The sequence below is a fragment of the Dreissena polymorpha genome, chromosome 7 (assembly GCF_020536995.1).
Source record: "Dreissena polymorpha isolate Duluth1 chromosome 7, UMN_Dpol_1.0, whole genome shotgun sequence".
Taxonomy (NCBI): domain Eukaryota; kingdom Metazoa; phylum Mollusca; class Bivalvia; order Myida; family Dreissenidae; genus Dreissena; species Dreissena polymorpha.
In genome coordinates this window covers 56,510,706-56,534,107 of record NC_068361.1, presented here as the reverse complement: position 1 = coordinate 56,534,107, position 23,402 = coordinate 56,510,706, and the positions used below count along the sequence as shown (strand labels likewise).

Here is a 23,402-nt window from a genome sequence, read left to right as displayed (position 1 = left end):
TTAACATGCACACTCCGTTTTTTAAAAAGAACTTTAACATGTTCGCGTCAAGCTTCAAAGTTAGTACTCGCTTTTACGTTTGTTTATTTTTGTCTGCACTAAGACATGTTGTAAATATCACATAAATAGTATCACTCTTCGCATTGGAATCGCGATGCTGGTGCCGGCGCAGAAATTCTCTACGCTCGATGCACCTGTAAGACGTCTTCTACTGCCCTCGCCTTTGCATGGTCGTAGTCGGCGACATGACTCATGTGGTGGCCGCTCATGCCCTCACTAGCCAATTGAAAACACAAACTACAATGTGCACGAATGCAGAAATGATATGACATCATTTAGGTGGGAGTTGTTTGATATATATGACGCGCTAAGATCACAGCACATGCAGTTGAGTGGCATATGGTTTATAAATCGATTTAAGATTCCTACCTACGTACATAAGCCATACATTGCGACAAGTGTTTTATAATAAATTCTAGCCTTTTCCTCTTGACTCCTGTACAATTTAAATTACTCCATGTTTATGAACTTTTACTCTCGATGGGGAAAATGTAAGTTAAACGCTATGTTATCTACTAAGTAAGAGTCAGCGAAAACGTATAATTATGTAAATGCGTTTATGGACAGCCCGGGGCAAAGAACAAAGATTAAGCACGAGCTACTGATGATGAATACAAGTCTGCATTTAGTTGTTTTTAATGATATATATATGCAATCAAAACTGGATCGATCGAGTTCTATGCAAGGGAGATAAGAAGCGTCACAAGAGGCGGGTATATTGTCAAGGATAATTGTAATGGTCATAATTTCAAACCACAATTGAAGAATTCTGCCTTAAGAAAACTAGTTGAAGGATAAGAAATGTGATAATTTAATCAGAACGATATACCGACAGCATAATAGAAAGTACGGTAAAATATAAACCCATGTGCCTCATAAACTTATGTATTGTTTACATCGAAACCTTAACTTGTGTTGGTATAGGTCATGAAATGCTTTCTACGGCAAAGCTCCTCTTACTTCTGATTCAAGTAGGTCTAAAGTACGACATCACGATGCGAAGGTCCGATATCACGATGCGATATCGCGATATTAATATAGCGTTTTCGCGTCATGTGCTCTTATTTGCGAACTGTAAAAGACTTCAAAATCAAACATTGGCGAGGTCGCAAAAACACGACGCGAAGACACTAGATGCAAGATTGCGATATTACTATCGAGAGCTAGCGACGTGATCTCACGTTCTCTCATCGCGATTTCGTATTCTCGCAACGTGATTTCGCGTCTTCGAGTCGTGATCTCGCGTCTCCTTTCTAATAAGACGTATGTTGACAATGTCAAACAACGTTGGTCGCAAAGGGAACAACGAAGGTACCCGCACTTAAAATGTGCATCGAAATGATAACCATCTATATATCGAGTACATAACTTATTGTTATGTTTATATCACGCCGATAAAGAAATTATTTATACATTTAAATGAACTTCAGTTGCCCTAGCATGCGAGAAACTTTAATATAGCACGAGATCCTTTATTTATGACAAAGAACCCATTGGGAAACAGCAAGACATACAACATACTAGAAAAGACCAAAAAAATGCACAAACCGAAAACAAATAAAACGGGGGGAGGTTAAAGCCTTAGAAAATGAATAGGTTTATATATGTGTAAAGGGTTCCAAACGTCACACTTGAACTAAACAAACGATGCAGAAACGCAAACAGCAAACATTTCATTAAATATATACTTACGATACCATGTATATCAATCGAATATTTGTCACACATATATTCATGCATGAACTCAGCAAAAAAGTTCAGACGCACAGCTTTACTTTCTTTCGTTGGTAATAAGAATGTTTTGGCGTAATTGTTTCATTTAAGATCAGAATCAAAATTGAAAAGGTAAACCTCATGACCCGAACAACAAACGAACTTTGACGTCAATAGCGCTTGATGATGCATCTTACGATAACACAAATGTGGCACTTATTCAACTAACATAAGAAACGAACATACTCTTAGGAGAAGTGTGTGATGTAAACATAATTTCTATAATTATCGGAATTTATTTCAAACTAAGTACGTTTGTACTTATACAAGCATAGTCGAACTTATTTTGCTCGAGCATTGATTGATGTAAACATTAAAAAAAATAATGAACGTGATGTTAAGTTGTCAGCATGTGCGCACGTAAAGAATCGAACGTGCACCCTTAAAACCTCATGACGGGAATACGAAGAATCTCAGGTGTACATGTGGAGACTTGGGCGTATCCACGTGGGCTATTTACATTCTGTCATAAAGAACACATATTTCTGATTCCCCCCATGCCATCGTACTTAAAAAAATATAACATAAGTTTTATTGAAGTAGTATTTCATGTACGTGTGATTCTAACACTGAGAATCAAGTTGAATTTATGCTAGTTTTCGACTACTGTTTATCCGTCGTGGACTTGCATTTCTGTACTTAGTTCATAGCTTCTGTTTACCGTTAAAATGGACAGTTTAAAGATGACTACATATTTTGGCATTCATTGAAATTTGTCATTAAATGCTTTATATTAATAAATTAAAAATTGGATCTAAAAGCTCCATTAAAAAAAAAACAAGAATAAAATGAAAGAAAGAAAAAAGTAACCCGCAACTGGGCTCGAACCATTGACCCCTGGAGTAAAAGTAACGCTTAGACCACTCGGCCATCCGTGCTCATACGATGAATGATGTATAAAATACTTTATTAAAGCAATCCTCGTAGTGTAACAACATATAAAGACAACAACAGAAATCTCAAAATTATTCAATCGTTTCGCGTTGCACCGCTGTATAATTTTCAGGTTTTTAAATCGTCAAAAGATGCATATAATGGATATTTAAGAGCACGGTGAATGTTCCTAAAAAATATCATAACTACAACGATAATTAGCGAATCTTAAACATTTTTTATAATTTTGACAATTTACCAAAACGTTAAAAGGTCCCTTTCAAGTTACATAAATGTGTTCCTTGTAACAATAGCCAAAATTTCAACGCTAGATGTGGTGTGATAACATAGATTTTACGAGGTACAAATGCTTGCTTTTATTTTTTTGTGGCACAATATATCCCATTTAAATTTCCTGCAACGATATCAATTCATACGACACACGTACACTAGCATGGTACATGAACATTTGTTAAAAATATTGTCCCACCCCCACCCACCCCCTCAAAAAGAGCATTTTGTATCTTGTTAAATCTATGTTACCAGACCACATCTAGCGATGAAATTTTGGCTTTTGCCATCAGGAACATTTATTGTGTATATGTTTAATTTATTTTTTTGAAATATTGTACGAAATATTCGTTTACTTTGAGTGTTAGTGGTCTTTAAACGTCACGCCTTCTCTATAAAAAAATCCGCGCATATATTATTTTACTTGCAACATTCTTGTTATTTCACAGATAATAAATCGCCATTACACAAATAGCTATCAGTAATTTATCAGTATAGATCAAGCGGGTCGTGTTTGATCCGAATGAGGGTCATTCATTTGAATACGAAGGCACTGAATTAATTGAACGCTAGATCTATTACTGTTTTATGTGTCGTCTGTCCGCGAATAGTGCGTCAAACCTCTGTTTGTAAGGTCATGCAAACTAATAACTATATTTTTATACTTAACCTCGGTAACGTAATGAATGATATACTCTGACGCTTAGAAATCATTGTCATGTAGAACCACTCTGACAAGGCAGAATCATGTTTAAAACTTGTAAGTGTGCTCACGTTTCCACCTGCCAGTGATTTTTACGCACTTTTAAAATTGGCCGCGCTATTGGAAAAACGGGGCTTAAGATTTGTGTGTAAAGTGTCGTCCCAGATTAGCACTTTCTGCCTAATCTGGATTTTAGCTTAGAAGAGTCATCTTACGAAAATACCATTTAAGCGAAAAGTAGCCGTCCCTGATAAGCCTATGCGGACTGCTTGGGCTAATCTGCGTGGACACGTTAAGCACATGCATTAAAACCCGTTTTCCCAGAGCACTATTCAACTAGATAAACCCAGAATTCGATATGTCGCTGGTTGTATATAGGTAAACGCTACCTACTGGGTAGAAAGTACATGGAATGAGTTCTTCTGCACTATTAGAATACCACTATACCTACCTCTACTACAGGGAAAGATAAGCCTGCTCATGCATGTATCAGTATAACATAACGATAGCGTAATGTTCCTTCTTTTCTATATATTAATAATACATAGCACCAACAATCATTTCAGTATAGAACATTTTCTCGCTCTAATCCTTATGAACCAATACAATCAAATATATGTACTTTTTGCTGCAGCAATTCAAGGCCACCGACGCTGAATACATTGTCTCATTTTATCATTATACAATAAAAAGTGATGATAAAACAACGTTAAAATATTATAACATAAATAATGAATAAGAGCATTATGAGTATATAATGTGGTGGCGCACGTTAAGTGTACATTGTTATAACATTTTAAGTATCCTATAGTACATTACAGCTTGTATTGTATGTATAGCATTAACTTTGATAATAAAGTATGTTAAACAAATTCATACAATTAAGATATTCACTCAAATGTTTCCTTCGTTTTCGAAAATTATGTTACCTCTTAACATTTAAATAAGAAATGAACTGACGTACAATAAATATTTCGTTACTATCTGACAGAATCGCATTAAACAGGTGAACACTTTCTGTAATATAAAGCCATTGAGAAATACAAATACTCGGTCGTATCTATATTTAGCGGTAATGTGAAGATCTCATCCTCATCTACAAATAGTTTATGACTTAAAGACCTCAAGTTTGCATGTACGCAATCTGCAGCGCAATCTGCAGTTTAAATGAAAAGTTTCGTTCAACTTTAATATGGTTTTAAAATCTCTGTATGACATATGTTTAGAGACATACGCACAAGTTTAAGGCTTTAAGAAATGTTGTTTAGCATGTAAGTTTAACATAAAAGGTCAATGGCAGAATGCAGAATTATTGTAGCACAATTCTACTCACGTAACAAAGACGTTTACAAGAGTTGTCATGTACTCGTTTAATGCACTCGTTTAGTGCATGCGTGCTGGCGCCCACATGTTCGCCGAATAAAAAAACAGGTTCGGTAATACTATAGCCGTGTCAACAAGGCGGAAGACATCCATTGCGTCCATAGTCATAAATAATTTGTTGATTTCACGCAAAATAAAGAATGAATAATCAGACTGCAAGTTCGCGAATTTTGAAAACATTACCGGTGACGAAACACCAATTTGTTTGGCCGAAAGGGCAATCAAAAAATCCGTCAGAGAGTGAGTGTTTTTCACCAAGCCTTCAGTTGGTTATGCGGGGATTTAAGAATGTTCCGAAATCATCCCGAAATCATCCGTCGATACGATTTTTTGATAACAGTCCAGATCGTTGCCTGGTCATAATTAACCAATTTATTTGTAACAAATATTATTCCGGTTTCATCTTTTCGCAGTTGATTTTTAAATAATTGCTTTTCACGTTAACAATATTGTCGAAAACGGAGAACCTTGAACTAAAACCAGTTCGCTACTCGTCAATAACCGAAGTACCAACATTAATAATAATACTAATAACGAACACGTTTCTCTTTAAAGGAAAAATACATGTGTTTGTTATTATTTTTATGTGTATTATTGACTTTAATTACTGAATGGGATAAACACAGAAATTTTGATTCGTCAAGAGAATAAATACATGGTATCTCTCTGGTTCGAACGGTGCACTAAAGAATTGAGTTTCGCGTACGGTCGGGTACGTGCACGGTCGGGAACGTGTACGGTCGGGAACGTGTACGGTCGGGTACGTGTACGGTCGGGTACGTGTACGGTCGGGTATTTGGAAGGTCTACGGTCGAGTATATGGTATGTGAAACGTCGAAATCCAGAATAGGGCAAAGCACGACACAATCAAATATATTACACTTTTATTTTCATTTTATAATATACCGTGTTAAAATATATCCACATGTGTATGCATAATGTAAAAATAGAGATGATGATGATAATGTATGCTTCAAATGAAATAACAATCATAAAATGACATTTAAAATACGACGACAGTGATTGAAAAAAAAGATAAAATCACTAAAAGCCTCTATCACATCAAATAAGAACATAACGAAGCTTATCGCTTCAAAAAAGTTAAAAACAATATTGCATTTGCTTGAACAAAACCTGGATACGTCACAATAAAAGGTATTTACGACACCCAACTTCTTCATTTTCAAGCAGTTCAATATATACAGTTTCTTCAACGTTTAAATCGATAATGTTCAACACGAAAGCAATGCTTATTTCCATACCCTCGCTTTGTTTCAGATACGTTACGTAATCCTGCGTTTCAGTCAGCATGGTTCACATTTGCAAATTCGAATTTTATGAATATAACTAAAATAAAAGCGGGATTCGAGATCACAAGAAATTCCCGTCGGGGACTAGTTTAAGCATTAAACAAATGGTTCTCTGTATGTGTATGCGTCATTAATCAATGAACGAGTCAATTCTCTTTTTCAAAGATGATCCTCGCTTATTCAGCGTCTATTTTCCAAGCACCGCCGTAACAATGATGACTTCCGTTACTGAGTAAGGGTCGCAGTTTGACGCCGGTCGTCGGTCCTCCAAGTATCCGTATCCGTCGGCAGCCACCTGGCGGGGAATGCGGATGCTGGCACCGCGGTTGGCGACACCGGCGGAGAAATCGTCTATGCCCGAGGTCTCGTGCAGGCCCGTGAGACGTCGCTTGTTGTCCTCTCCCTTCTTGGGGTCGTAGGCGGCGATGTGACGCTTGTGGTGACCGCTCATGCGCTCGATGGCTTGCTCAATATGCCTGGAAATAACATTACCATGTACATGTTATACTTTCTCAAACATAGTCACATAGAAGTAAGTATAATACGATCTTGACCTTTTTAGAAAGCATAGAATACTCCCCTCCCTCGTACTTGATCGCACAGGCATAATATGCGTAAGAAATGCTGTAACAAATCAAGGAAAAAACGTTTTGAAAGCCGTTGAATTGTAACCACTATATAAGTTGTGGGCAAAACGCATACTTCCATCAGAAATTTTACCAATCTGCTGTCCGTTACTGATACAGCGACACTTCGCAATACAAAATATCGATTTTACTAAGCAGAGTATTGTGTTCTGATAACATGATGTCAAACGCATGTTTCATGATAAAAGTGCGTGCCGCAATTAAGATAAAAAATAAGCTGTAACTTTAATAAAATATTATAATTAAGTTAACACACACGGGTTTATGTAATTAAGCCATTGTGATGTATCGTGTACAGTAAGGTAATGCAATCTTTAAAACCAACTTAAGACTAGACAGCTATGTAATAAACAACCAAGATGCGTTGTTTTTATTGATCAAGTGCAGTTATGCAAGCGGCAACACAACGCTATGTTTTCCAGTGCACCATGCTCATTCGCTGCGGTAACATAAAAAGTAACTATTAATTACAGTACTCAAGTGAACCCGTACATTAAACTTGTGCGCTATTAACAACAAATTCGTAACGATGTTAAAGCTATGTTTAAGTTTTTGGTTATGGCGCCACAACAAATCGTTTAATGTCATGTTCTCTTTATATAAATATCCGGACGTCTTTCAATATCTCCCAATCCTGGTACGATGTTTAAATAACAGACTTGTGTTTCTCTAAGTGTATGTTGGATCGATGTGTAACAAACCTGGGTCACGCGTGATAATATACGAGTCACAAAACCACAGTTATGAAACAAAACCGAGATCAAATTGAAAAAAAAAACACTAATAAAATTATGTAAGCAAACACCTCTTAACGTAACTTTAAACGATCACACTAAAAAAATCGAAATTCATTGTGCGCTTGTTTAATTTCTTAACATGTAACGTGCTAATATAACAAGTCAGGGTTGTCAAATTTCAAAATGTTAAGTGTATATAAATATAGCCGCTCAATATATTCCTACGTAAACGCACTTTTGTCAACTGCGCACAACATGTTACCGAGGTAGGAAAGCGAATAACCTACCTGATGTCGTTAGTAATATTGAACGGATTAAAACATATTTAGACATCAATAATAGGATATATAAAGGTTAAAGGGATCTTTTCACGCTTTGGTAAATTGACAAAATTGAAAAAAGTTGCTTCAGATTCGCAAATTTTCGTTTTAGTTATGATATTTGTGAGGAAACAGTAATACTGAACATTTACCATGGTTTAATATAGCCATTATATGCATCTTTTGACGATTTTAAAACCTAAAAATTATAAAGCGTTGCAACGCGAAACGATTGAATAATTTGGAGAGTTCTGTTTTTGTCGTTAAATTTTGTGAAACTACGAAGATTGCTTATATAAGGTATAAAATACGTCATTATGTGTACTCGGCGGAATAGCTCAGTAGGCTAAAGCGTTTTTACTTCAGGACTCTGGCAGGACTCCAGGGGTCACTGGTTCGAAACCTGCTCCGGGCAATGTTCTTTTCCTTTTTTTAATTTTATTCTTGATTTTTTACTGGAGCTTTTACGATCCAATGTTTACATTTATCAATATAAAGCATTTAATGAATAAGTTAAAAAATGCCAAAATCTGTGAAAATGCCCCTTTAATGCATTTACGTCATTGCATTGTCAATGGCATGCGCATGTTTCGCATGATGTCCAAGTAATTAATACAACTAGAGGGATGTCCAAGCATCTGTAAAAACATCGATATAAATGAGTGTATAAAAAGGTTAAGCGAGGACAGACATGCCCATTAGTTTCAACCACAAATATTATAAAGATTTTATAAGAATTAAGATATAAAATAATAATTTTCTATTCATCAAAATTCAAACGAATAGAATTTCATTTGTTATTTATGATTACAAGCAAAAACATGCACGGCATACTTAAAGGGGCCTTTTCACAGATTTTGGCATTTTTTAACTATTTCATTAAATGCTTTATATTGATAAATGTAAACATTGGATCGTAAAAGCTCCAGTAAAAAATCAAGAATAAAATTTAAAAAAGGAAAAGAACATTGCCCGGAGCAGGTTTCGAACCAGCAACCCCTGGAGTCCTGCCAGAGTCCTGAAGTAAAAGCGCTTTAGCCTACTGAGCTATTCCGCCGAGTACACATACTTCATGTATTTTATACCTTATATAAGCAATCTTCGTAGTTATACAATATTTAACGACAAAAACAGAACTCTCCAAATTATTCAATCGTTTCGCGTTGCAACGCTTTATAATTTTTAGGTTTTATAATCGTCAAAAGATGCATATAATGGCTATATTAAAGCATGGTAAATGTTCAGTATTACTGTTTCCTCACAAATATCATAACTAACACGAAAATTTGCGAATCTGAAACAACTTTTTTCAATTTTGTCAATTTACCAAAGCGTGAAAAGATCCCTTTAATAAAAAAAAACACATCCTTTAAAAGTACTTTACATAAGGGTTTTTGGTGTCAAATGGAACCATAAGTCGCTAAATTTATCCAAATAAATAACTGATAAAAAATATACATAAGTTAATGGTTCATAACAGTTTCACCTGACTAGACAAAACACTAATAATCTTAGTAGGCCCGGTGTGTACTGATAATAGTTATACGAAAGCTGGGCTAAGTCATGTAGATAAAGCGCGTAACTGAAATGCCGACTTTGACAGAAACTTTGTCTCATTTGTTATATAACGATATTAACCCATTTATGCCTAGTGGACTCTCCCTTTCTTCTAAACTGGATCAATTTATTTCCAAAATAATGGATGTCTGGTATATTTATTTCTACATTTAGAATATTTCTTACAGAAATTCCTTTAAGCAAACAGCGAAGACCCAGATGAGACGCCGCTTCATGCGGTGTCTCATCTGGGTCTACACTGTTTGCAAATGCCTTTTTTTCTAGACGCTAGGCATAGATGGGTTAAGCGCGTAACTGAAATGCCAACTTTCACAGAAACTTGTCTCATTTGTTATAAAACGATATTCAGGATATAATACGGTATCTTATTATTGCACAGATATGAAAAGTTTAAAAGGACACTACTAGGTTAATCAATCCTTTACAACAGCAAGGCATTTCTTTTAAGATATGATAAAACTATGTGAAATAAAACTCCCTAATCTATCATTAACATTTTAATCAAGGTCAGGGGAACATGCAATCTTACAGTTATGTTCTAAATTGTGGTTAACACTTAATCTTGGGTTATCTAAGATTTACCGTTCTGCTTTAAAGGTTACCTTTATGAATTTATTCGTGAAATTTGCAGAATTCTATTTGAGAGTCCAAGGCCTTGAAAGTACTGAAGCTTATAAATCGTTACAAGGTTTGCAACATACTTTTGACTGTATGCATTTAAATGGTTATCGCAATGACTATTACATACTTCATCGAAAGGCGTCGCATTCCACATATATGTACATATGATGGGTATTGCAATTTTTCAAGTCTTCGTATTGGTATTATAATAACGCATTGGCTATAAAAGGAACGCTATCGCAATGCGTTTCCAATCAGCTGTCATGGCATGTATGTCGGTGCACATATTAGCAATTTGTAGTTGCAATGGATTGTTAAATATTAATTCTCTATGAAAAGAACAGTTCAACATACTTCATGCCACCTGGCTGTCGCATGGCCTCTGTGCTGAAGTTTGTATGTGCCCCAGCGCCGTTCCAGTCCCCGGGCATTGGCTTGGGGTCCAATGTTATGACGACCCCGAAGTCTTCCGCCACCCGTTCAAGCAGGTATCGCCCCACCCAGAGATGGTCTCCCGCGTCGATACCTTCGCAGGGCCCAATTTGAAATTCCCACTGTAAAGCAAGCACAGTATATAATGTTTTTCGCAAATAACACCGTTTCATGTTGTGTGCAACTTATAGTGCACACGTTGGTAATCTTAAAATATACCACCACTTAAAGACCAAAACCCTTCCTATGAAGTGGCAATACATACATTTTCTACAGGCGCAATGCTTTTGATGAAGTCTATGTGAAAATTAATAGTTAAAACCTATAAAGTTATTTACCAAAACTTCTGAATATAGGATAATCCAAACAACGCACCTGAGAAGGCATGACCTCCGCGTTACATCCGGCGATCTTGACCCCAGCGTACAGACACGCCCGGTAGTGGGCCTCCACGATGTCACGACCGTACACACGGTTCGAACCCACACCACAGTAGTACGGACCTGCAGGGGACAATGGGACATGAGGTTAGCTCAAGATGGGTGTTGAATTCGTGAATGTAATAGAATGAAACTGAAAGGAGCGACAGGAGACAGGGGACGGCGGGGGGGGGGGGGAGACGGTACGGGCAGGGGGTTAGTCAACGAATTGCTTAAACAAACGTTTATTAAATTAATGCTCAAAGGACAAGATATAGGATTAAAGTATGGTTACGGATACGAAAACATTTATTCAGACGTTTAAGTTCAAATTATCAGGAGTTCATTTCACATTCATAATTTGAAAACACTTAAAACTGATTTACATATTCAAGTAGCTTTTATGTAATTGCATGATGAATGTTAAATAAATGATTAATGTGTCACGTGAACACGAAAAAGTGAACCTGAATAATTGAGCGATGGCAGGATATTTACAGGATGTATTTGTAGGTGTCCGTGATTCATGCGTCAAATGAAAAAAAAATTCAAAGGTAAACCGCCATGTGGACGATGACAAACGGGAAAGTTTTATACGTTTGAAGTTTAACTTTAAAAGAGCCCCAGTTAAAAGAAATCACAAAAACGCAACGTCACTCAAGCAGACGCCATTAAGGTGCAATGACCTTAACTAATGTGTTTTGGTTAAGTAATGCTCTTGATACCGAAATGGTGCATGTGCAATGTCTATCACATTAGCGAATTATATAACACATATTTTAATAGGAACAGGGTTAAGGACAATTGATCACGCATGAAAAAGATGAAACTTACATAAGGGCATGCATTGATCATTCGTTATAACACCGAATGATGTTAATTAAATTACGAAATACATTAGCGTATTTTCGTTTAAATCGTTGATACTGGATTTATGTCTGGATTCTACCGATTAGTTAAGTGCATCGAATTATACTCAGTTCGAACACGTTTTTACTACATCGCTAGACCGTGATGAAATGTGTCATCAAAAAGGTGAAATAGAAACGGACCAATTTTACATGCAATCCTTGCGTGGATGTAATGAAACCCGACTTTTAACTTAGCATGTTAATTTTTTTATTTGAAGTTAAGTTGTAAGTGTTAAGGGCGTTTTAATTGTTAATGTCTAATGGTTTAAACCCGACATACATTTAACAAATATAAAGTTGGATATACCATTGTATACGAAAATAACAACAATGTTTACAGTGCGCTGTACTGTTGGTATTTATAAACATCTTTCCATACCGAATGTTGAAAAAAAGACTATTAATTAAGCTTATTTTGTAAACAGCAAAGTTAAGACTGTTAAGGCATAAAACCGAACGCGACGCAACAAAAACTCAAATACATTAGAGGTAATATAGCGCCCAAGTCATAACCGTTATATCACAAAACCGAACTAACCTTGTGGGCCGGGAAACCCGTTCTTTGGCCATCCAAACGGATGGCCGTCGTGACCGAGAAGCGTGTACTCTTGCTCGATTCCGAACCATGGCTTTTCACCCTTGGCTTCAACCATTGCTTTTTTGCACGAATGTCTATGGTTGGTTTCTGTAAAACAAAAAAAGTTGTGTTTGTGAAAAATTTATAAACAATTATATGCATTCGGGTTTTGTAAAAATTAAATCGCAGTAACCTAACCATTTTGTTTACGAGTATAACCCTTGCAAATACATTCTATTTTTGTGAAAATTATTACTTCAGTTTGGTACAGAAAATTTAAACACAATTCAAGGTAATCCCAATGATCATGTGCTTATTCAAATATTGTGTCTTTGATCCCTTTCGTCGTCTTACCTGCAGGGGTGTTGTTGTATTTGAAGACCTCACAGAGGACAAGTTTGTGCTGGCCTCTTCTGAACGGGTCCCGGAAAAGGGCTACCGGATGTAGGTACATGTCAGAGTTGGAGCCTTCCGCCTGGTATGTGCTGGACCCGTCGTAGTTCCAGATGGGGCATTCTAATTTAAAAAAAAATCAAATTTGTTTTTAATATATTCACATTTGTTAGACATTTCATTACTACATATCAATCGTAAAATCTATATATTGATTATGTGCCCGTAGCTTGAAATACCATACAACATTTTTTACAAAACGAAAAAGTATTGCATTTATTACAAGAAATCTACGCTATTATTTTTTTTATAATAAACGATGCGTTGAAGAATACAATTACGTTAATTTGAAATAAATATTAAGATTAAAATCCACCACAATTTTTAATACAACAAAACTGGGAACAAGTGCGAACAACGCTCCTATCCGACTCACAGCAGAAAACATAATAGCAAAACCGTAACCTACCACTAGGATCCTTGGGCTCTATATCGAGCGTTCTGCACTTGCTGCGGATACCCTGGCCCGTGCCGTCGATCCAGATGTATTCGACCATTGTCTTCTCGTAGCCCACATCCAGGCTGAGGTAGTTATTGAGGACCGCCTTGTCCATACGAGCGGGGTGTTCTAGGGCAGACATTCTGTAATGCGGAGATTTACGATGAATATCGGCCATTCAATTCAATCAAGTAATGTATCTATAACGCATGCGTATCTATAAAACGTTTACGAATACAATCGTTTTCATAAAGGAACGTCATCGGATGACGAACTTCAAGCTATACTTTTAAGTAGAAAACGTCTGTGTTACGAAGTTCAATAGTTCCTTGGCGCGCAAGAGGCTACATTATGTGCTGCCAGGGAGTAACGTCCCATAATTTCTCTTCTTAACTTACTAGACTCTTGAAAGTTGGGTCTAATAGTTAATTGCAACAGCAATTTCCATATATTTTGTTTTAAATGAAATTTATTCAATTTTGGTATGGGCCTGTGCGGTGGGAGGATTCCGGAGTACCCAGATTATAAGAAGACACTCCAATCTATCCGGTATCGGCCATTCAATTCAATCAAGTAATGTATCTATAACGCATGCGTATCTATAAAACGTTTACGAATACAATCGTTTTCATAAAGGAACGTCATCGGATGACGAACTTCAAGCTATACTTTTAAGTAGAAAACGTCTGTGTTACGAAGTTCAATAGTTTCTTGGCGCGCAAGAGGCTACATAATGTGCTGCCAGGGAGTAACGTCCCATAATTTCTCTTCTTAACTTACTAGACTCTTGAAAGTTGGGTCTAATAGTTAATTGCAACAGCAATTTCCATATATTGTTTTAAATGAAATTTATTCAATTTTGGTATGGGCCTGTGCGGTGGGAGGATTCCGGAGTACCCAGATTATAAGAAGACACTCCCAATCTATCCGGTATGGCGACACCAACCAAGCCCACATGCAATTTTACCCAGGTCGCCTATACGAGAAGCGCGTGTGCGTATCACCGCGCTTAGAGCTAAATATAGATCTCTTTAAACTGATTCGCGTATATATAAAACAAGCAGATACGTAAAAAGTAAACTCGATCAATATTGCTACTTCCCTACAACACTCACTCTGAACAAAATAGTTATGAATTTACTTGTTTGACCACGAATGAGGAAAACCCACGCTGCAATTCTACGAAAGTTTCCAGAGTCTACTAAAATGTAATATATCCTGATTTATGATTAACGTAAATGTGATACAGCCGATCAACTAGGAATTTTAAATGAGCCGGTCTAGACTAAGTAAAGCATAATCCATCAAACTATTGCGGGTGCGGTTATCTCCCATGCAAAATTCTCACAAAAACCAGTTTAAGCCGTCTCGATCCGACATGTGTTACGCACACAGGGATGTATGCGACAGATTTAACTCTTTCAGTGCTGGAATCGAATTTTGAAGGCCTTTGCAAACAGTTGGGATCCAGATGAGACGCCACAGAACGTGGCGTCTCATCAGGATCCAAACGGTTTGCTATTCTGATAGTAATCTATGAAAAAATCGAAGAACATGCTAATTTTAGAAATTCAGCAGACGACATTTTAGCCGACGACAAATTCCCCAGCATTCAAAGGGTCGTCACACATTCATAGCAAACCTGCGCATACATATGTACACTCGTAAGATAACAAACTTGTCAAAACGTTTGCACTTAAATACATCGGATTTATCATCTTGTATCAGCACGTCACATAAACCAAATTATTTCATGTAAGGGGATCCACGCATACGTTTTAAATTGCCATATTTTATTTGCTCTCTGCATTTAAACAGCTCGTCTTATTACAATCAGCGTTCAATTATGTATATGAGCACAACGCGTGTAGGGTGTATGCACTCACATCACAAAACAAGAGAAATAGCTTTTTAATTGCATTACACCGATCAATATTCTGAACAGAAATGAAAAGTGGCTGGTTTCTTTTTCCATGATGGCATCTTATAGGCGCTAAAATAGACCAAACGATGATATTAGATCATATATCGGATACTCGATGTCAACCCATTTATGCCTAGTGTCTAAAAAAAAGGCCTCGGCAAACAGCGTAGACCCATATGAGACACCGCGGCGTCTCATCATGGTCTGCGCTGTTTGCTTAAAGGAATTTCTGTAAGAAATATTCTTAATAAAGAAATAAATCTACTAGACATCCCTAATTTTGGAACTAAATTGATCCAATTTAGAACGATTGGCGTGTCCACTTAGCTTAAATGGGTTAAGATGTATAACGATATCTGAACTACGTAACATTCTCTAGTTCATCGTACTACAGTTCTCACATCGTCAGCGAGTGCGGTAAGCACGCACTGGCCTACTTCTCATTCCTTTGTTAACGTACTGAATCATAACCCGATCAGCTGATGCCTGTCAAGCGCAGCGCGCGTGAGCACCGTTCACCATGTGAACGATTTCCGATTGCGTTGATAATTACAGTATATTTTAAGTGTATAGTAAAACGTGTGACGCATTGGTAACATACTTTTTAGTAAACAACAACGTCAATGAATTTATGAAATCGCGGAGATGGGAAGAAGTACATGGGAACTCCACATGTAAATCTGACCTAGATGATTCGCGCTTGCGTTGAAAATGAAAACAAGGGACAAAATTGTCACAAAACCAGGTTTTCAATGTGAAAAAAAGTAAGATAAAGTGAGACAACTAAAACTGAACTGATTTAATCAGTTCATTTTTAGTTGTCTCCCTTTATCTGATAATTGTGTATAATTAACCCCATTTGTATCAAAATAAATATATTTCAAGTCGTGGTGACCTTGACCTTGGAATTATTGACGTAATTCTTTCGTGCCACACACCGTCCCATGATGGTGAACAAATGTGCCGAATGATTTTAAAATCTCACAATGAATGACATAGATATGGCCCGAACAAGCTCATTTATGGCCATTTTCGACCTTTGAACTCAATGTGTGACCTTGACCTTGGAGATATCGACGTAATTCTTTCGCGCGACACACCGTCTAATGATGGTGAACAAATGTGCCAAATGATTTTAAAATCTGACGATGAACGACAAAGTTATGGCCCGGACAAGCTCATTTATAGCCATTTTTGACCTTTGAACTCAAATCGTGACCTTGACCTTGGAGATATCGACATAATTCTATCGCGCGAAACACCGTCTAATGATGGTGAACAAATGTGCCAGATGATTTTAAAATCTCACAATGAACGACAAAGTTATGGCCCGGACAAGCTTGTTAAGCCCGCCCGCCCGCCGACATTCGCCAATCTAATTACCAGGTTTTTCCTTCGGAAAATCTGGTAAACAAAATACAGGGCATTGGCCTGCATAGTTCGATACATACAATGTAGCTGAACATAAGGAATAAAGTTAGTCAGTAATAAAGCTTGTATGGAGAAGAATGTTCGGATGTTTAATAACGGAGACAGCTTTTATATTAAAGAAATCAATACAGAAGAAACAGACCTACTCATTTACTTACTACCGGGTATTCTTTACAAACTAAAAACAAACCTGTTTATTGAACTCCTTCCTTTTAAAGGATTATAGATTATGTCCCAGTCATAAAAATTCCACAAAAAGTATAAATAAACCAAATATAACTTCCTTGTACGTCAGCGTTATGTTTAGGTATTTGAATTTTCTACTAGAGGTACAGTGAATACGTGACTTTTAGCAGTGGAAGTTAAAACATGTCAACAATCAAATTAACTACACAATTAAATGGAAATTAAAAATAAAGATTTTGAAATGTCAAATATATATTTCAGTTAAATAATATAAACACATTTAGCTAGTTTAAATAAATCCAAGTATGAACATTTGCATAAATAATCAAAAGAAACCCATTTAAAGAATAGCACTAACGAAAAAAAAAATACATAAAGAAATTTACTTACTTTGTTTTAAGTTAAACACGCGTTTCTTGGTAGAGAATTAACTAACTAACGGTATCTTCCAATATTCGTATATATATATTTTTTATACCAGTTCTATAACCATAATTAACATATAGACAACATAACACACTGAGTCAGTTGCGATTTGTGCTCTAAAACCGATAAACCGGTGGCTTTTATACTCTTACGACACGTCCGTCTCATGCACGGGTTGTAGGAGTGATAGAGGGACGTGGTTTCATCATGGTGCGTTTACTACTGGAGTGTCGAGGCCATGGCAATTCATGCGAGTATCGATTTGTTTTTCGCCACATGTAAATGGAAAATTTTCGCGTTGTAAAATGGAAGAAAACAAAGGCGTGTCTTGTTTACTATAAGTATAAATGATTATGCGGACTAACAGTTTTATTCCTTTTATTTATTTTAGACGTTTCATGTTTTTGTCTCGTATATGGGTTTGTTCTTGAACTCTGTGTGAACTGTTATTTGCAGGGGCCGTCCATAAGGTACGTCACGCTCAAGAGGGTGGGGGAGGGGGTGTAGGAAAGACGGGGCGGGGAGGAGGTCAATCCATGTGTGAAGTAAAACATTTTTTATTATTGTATTTGTAATTTATGTATTCTTTAGTAGAAATAAATATCTTTAAAGATAATTTTCAAAAATTGTGTGTAAAATGTGAATAAGTGTTACGTCAAAACAGCATCTACGCTGTAGATTTAGTTACTGTTTCAATGGATAACTGTGCACAACTATTGTCAGTTCTACTTTTAGTAATTTCAATAATGTGCTAGTACTTTAAGTGGAATTTATATTTAAATACAGTTTAATAGAGAATTGTGTTTTAGATTCAATTTAATTAGGTGTTAATTAAAAAAGTGTGTTGTACTTGGGGGGGGGGGGGGAGGGGGGAGGGGGGGGGGGTCCAAGATTGGTGACAGTTTGTGATGGGGGGAGGGGGAATAAAATTGTCAAATATAGCGTGACACTTTATAGACGGACCATGAAAGAAGATGAATGTATGTATATGCATTGGATTGAGTGATTTACTGTGGGGCGTGCGAACACATCAGCGTCAGTTGAAGGCGTTCGCCAAGAATCAAACATGATTGTGTCCAAACACTTCCGTGTTCAAATTTTCCACCATCACCTGTGCACGTGTAAGCTACGCATGTTACATTCCATAAAACGCACTGATTGCACCTCTACACAAACTCAAAATGGCCAGTACGTCAGAAATAAGAGTACTCCTGACCCCAAACAGTTAAAAGTACTCTTAACCCCCGGCCCATTACGTATTTATGTCGAGCACTGACCTAAAACGGACATTCAGGTTAGCTTTGCCAATCTAGGTGTCAACACCCTCATTACAAATAAACGACTTTTTACTTGTAGAATCGCTTCAGTATGGGAAAAGCGGTGATGACGAAAAAACACGTGCGATGCGCAAAGTGCCAAAGTGCAAAGATCCAGGACTATTTCGGCAAATGTATTAGACAGAATTTGGACAGCACTTTGAACGACTTGTATTGCTAAAATAGCAAATCCATTTTATGATTTGGAAACCGTGTTAAGTTAAAAAGATTTTATACAAAATCCTATTGAATACTAGCACTAGGCTTATGTGGTACCAATTAAATTATCACGAACATTTGATTTGTGACATTGACGCTTGAAAAGAAAATTAGCGCATTTGAACACTTTTCTCAAATGATCCCAGATTTAATTTAGTGATAGTAAGGTAGTCCATGCATTGGTTCACTAATTTTGTTGGGTCGCCATGTATACATGTTTAAAGAGGCATAGGTATTCATATGCTTAACATTACTACGGGTTACGAATGTTTCCGACTATTCATACTTCCACATGTAACCTTTAGTGGATGGACGGACGGATGGACGTGCGAATGCACGTACACACACGGGATACGCACAGTGCCGTATGCGAATGATTGTGTAAAAGTTATTCAATAGATAAGGGTTATGTGACTAGTGTGTTCGCTTCTTGTTCTCTGTAATGAAATAATATACATCCAAATAAGATGTCGTACGATGCGTAATGCACAAACTATATTTCAGGATACATAATGTAATATTAATTTTATGGCAATCGAGTATATTTCTCTGCAATACCATTTCGAACATTGTCGAGTATCTCCATGCCTTTAGGGCATCACCGGGACAATTAACAAAATTAACCCATTTATGCCTAGTGGACTCTCACATCCTTCTAGATTGGATCAATTTATTTCCAAAATTAGGGATGTCTAGTATATTTATTCCTATAATTAGGATATTTCTTACAGAAATTCCTTTAAGCAAACAGCGCAGACTCAGATGAGACGCCGCTTCATGCGGCGTCTCATCTGGGGCTGCGCTGTTTGCTAAGGCCTTTTTTTCTAGACGCTAGGCATAAATGGGTTAATGTCATCCAACTACGTAAGGAGTTGCGAATGATAAGTGCGTGGGCACATATGTTGCACGTCAATGTGCACGCTGTTGCATACGCGATTATTATTTAAACTTACTACCATGTCGTAAGAAAGACGTATATACGACTATCTGGTTACATTAAAGTACTTACATTTACATAGGATGGGATTACACGCAAATGGCCATATAACGGATTCTTAAACAGGAAGATTAATTCAAACATTTGAACTTTCCTTAATGTGTATGTATCTATATGGAATCAAAACTAAATTATACAAGCATAATATAGGAGAAAAAATCTGACTAACAAAACGATGGTGTGATAGGTTTGGGACCTTTCAAAGTTGATCAAGTACCCCACACACCAATCTTGCATTTGAATGCGACTAAATTACATTTCGTTTAATATTTTCAGATCATGGCTAATGATACAAAATGCAAAAAAATTGTACGTGTCTGGGTAAGGCCGACGGTGAATTTTGCCAACCATTTCGCGATATGTTATTAAACGTATGTCGTTCAATAGGTATTATGCTAGCCACGCGCGGCGAAAATCAATAATCAGTGCGCACCTTCGTAAGGTAATAATTGGGAAACCACCAGCTGAAATTCCCGATCATATATACCTGCCGATATCGATTGAGAGCGACCAGGAAGAGTTGACTGAACAATATTCGACTTGCTGTGTCATTGTATAGAAATATGATATATTTATTTAAAATGGCAGTTTAGTCTTCCTGTTTTTAGTGAATGCATTTCTATATATAGTCTATTCTATGAAAATAGGTTCATTGCATTAAAGCACAACATATCCGGTTTCATCGCAATTACGAAGTTTACATTATTAGAATTAATCTTGATTTGTAATGGGTTAAGGTTCATGTAAAGTCCCAAAATGACCCCACATAGAAGAAATTTAAAATATAAAAATGATCAGTAATACCCAAAATAAGTTAATGAAATTTACATATGGTTGCAATAATCACATTTTTATTCCATATATGTATACAATTAAAAAACACAAATGCACCAAATAAAAACACCAACAGTATAGGCAAGTTATATGTACGATACTCCTAGCATTGACTTGCGTCAATACAGCCCCACAACGATACTATGCGTATTTCAAAATGAACAGGTCAATGCCATGAGTCGCTATGTATAGATTTTGGAAAAATACTAACTTTCCACGCACATAGCATGCGAACAATAAGAGTTATGATCTTATAAAATAAAATTAATGAAAATATATCATTTTCATAATATCTTCATAGCAATGACACTTACTTGAAACGCACAATTTGAAAAGAATCTTTATATAATTGACTCTCCTCCCGATTTAATTTCATCGGTCGTCCATCTTGGTCAGAAATGTGTATTGATTCGTATTTTCGAATTTGTTGAATATTGCTTATATTAAATATTTACTTTATAACATAACTTAAACTTGAAATTACCTCATAAACAAATTATACAAGTATTAGAACAAACGGATCGTGAGTAATTTATAAATGATCGATTTTGAAACGAAATATTTTTCGAATATACTTCCGGCAAATAACGGCTAGCTGAACCAGACATCATGGCCAGACAATAACAAATGCATTTTTGAACGCTTACAAGGTTTTTATAGAAAGGTAAGTGTTTACTTTGTTTTATATGTACGTTTGCAATACATTTGTATTATTCATTTTTCCGATCACACATATATTATGTCTAGATCTTTAATTGAAATAGTGGTCGGTCGAATTTTCTGAAACCGGATGTTTTTATGCCCACAAATTAATCGAAAAAATCGTGTATGGTGTTCGAGGAGGACATGCACATGGTCGTCATATGTTTGAAAGTTGTCATAAAGTCGTATTTTAAAGTACTTTTAATTTTAAATGAACATTTAAAGTGTTTCCTTTTGTTAGTATAGTACATTTTTTGTAGGCCACATTTATTGTGTGATTTGAATGAAATTTGTTCATAATATTGGTGTAAATTATATCTTTGATGAGTTGGAATTTTTTTTATTTTGTTTGATAAACATGGCTGCCAAGGGGTGCGACATTTTTCTTTATATGGCAATATATGTCTATAGTAAAACATTGTAAAAAGTATAGTATCATGAAATGTCAAATGCAGACAGAATATATATTTTCTTAATACTTTTCTTATCATTAAAATTAAAATATAGTAACTTTTCCAACAAATGTAAAATAGTAAATATATTTTAATGTCTCAATTGGTACACCATACTTAAAGTAGTTCCTAATTTTGTTTGTTACTTTTTGACATTTGTTGATGTTTTTCTTTTGCATATTTTAGGATTGTTGGTGTGTGTTGTGTGGAATTTTCATATGTAGTACCTAAAATTAAGTGTATACAATCTTTTCACCAAAGGAATTTGTTAAATTTAACTGTTAGTTAATTTGATATTTTCATGCATGCAATGTTTAATTCTTCAAAAGCAACATTTTGCATATTTATTTTTTTCTTTTTCATTTACTGATATGTTCTATAAGTATTTACGAGCATATTAACATATAAATTGAATTAAATGACATAATATTTATTGAACTATCCCTATTTGAAGAATACACCTTTTGACACTTTACATGAACCTTACGGCTATTCAAAACATTACAGATGTGCACGTTTAGTTATATAAGGATACATTGTTATGGATAAAAACCTATGTGAACAAGCCCCAATAAAGTCCGATTTGTGGCGACGGCACAGTAGTATGTGAAATTAAGAACAAATATCGCCATCTGGCAAATATTGTGAATGATTACATCTCCTGTGCCAATTGTTATATGCCAACCGAATTGTATAAGCCATTTAAAGCTTGGTCGGTGTCATTCCTTCAGTAAATGATCACATACATTGAAAATTACAACTGTGCCACTAAAATATTGTCATTTAACGCCTTTGCATACTACCAAAATTATTACAATTTAATGTAAACACGAAGTTAATAAAATATACATGTTTTACTTACTTGGGTTATTCTTGTTTTGTTTTGTTGTTGAAAGACTGCTTATGGGTTTCGACAACACAAAGGGCTCCTCGTTTTAACGTATAATGGTTCGCGTTGAAATTCCAGGTATGAAATGTATACTGCCGCTATGTTCTGTCGCCGTGAAAGGTAGAAGGTCAGTTGTTCTGGTATTTATACCTATCTCACCCTTCACGTGATTATCGGATAAAGCACGATATGCTAAACTCACGTGATAATCGGTCAAAACATGATAGGCTAAACTCACCAAATAGATTAAGCAATACATTGTCCTATTATAAATGATAGATGTGGTATGGAACGCCATAACTGTCTTACGTTGTAACATTTCTTTCTGTCGTCTTTAGAATGTGTATTTTTATGTCAAACCGTCGTGATATCTTGTCCATATTTGTTGTTGTATTTTCAAAACAAAGTCGTATTATGTCAAACCGTCTTGTTATCTTGTCTGAATGTGGTGCTGGCTTGTCTAAATACTGTCTTATTATGTCAAACCAAACTGTTATCT

The 23,402-nt window shown here is 36.0% G+C and overlaps 1 protein-coding gene across 3 annotated transcripts in view; it reads right to left on the bottom strand.

The window, feature by feature from the left end:
* LOC127837490 (glutamine synthetase-like) overlaps nt 1-23,043 on the bottom strand; it is a 28,828-nt gene extending 5,785 nt beyond the window's left edge. Inside the window, exons 1-7 of one of the 3 annotated variants that reach the window (XM_052364620.1) lie at nt 22,877-23,043; nt 13,498-13,670; nt 12,990-13,151; nt 12,597-12,743; nt 11,104-11,231; nt 10,651-10,850; nt 5,956-6,869 (exon numbers count right to left, since the gene is read on the bottom strand). In XM_052364620.1, the coding sequence (XP_052220580.1) occupies nt 6,581-6,869; nt 10,651-10,850; nt 11,104-11,231; nt 12,597-12,743; nt 12,990-13,151; nt 13,498-13,669 (1,098 nt within the window). In that variant the 5' untranslated portion in view covers nt 13,670; nt 22,877-23,043 and the 3' untranslated portion in view covers nt 5,956-6,580. Of the gene's footprint in view, nt 1-5,955; nt 6,870-10,650; nt 10,851-11,103; nt 11,232-12,596; nt 12,744-12,989; nt 13,152-13,497; nt 13,671-17,458; nt 17,626-22,876 lie in introns of those variants that run through there. The other 2 variants (XM_052364621.1, XM_052364622.1) reach the window with 2 other exon arrangements.
* Nucleotides 23,044-23,402: the final 359 nt, after the last annotated feature.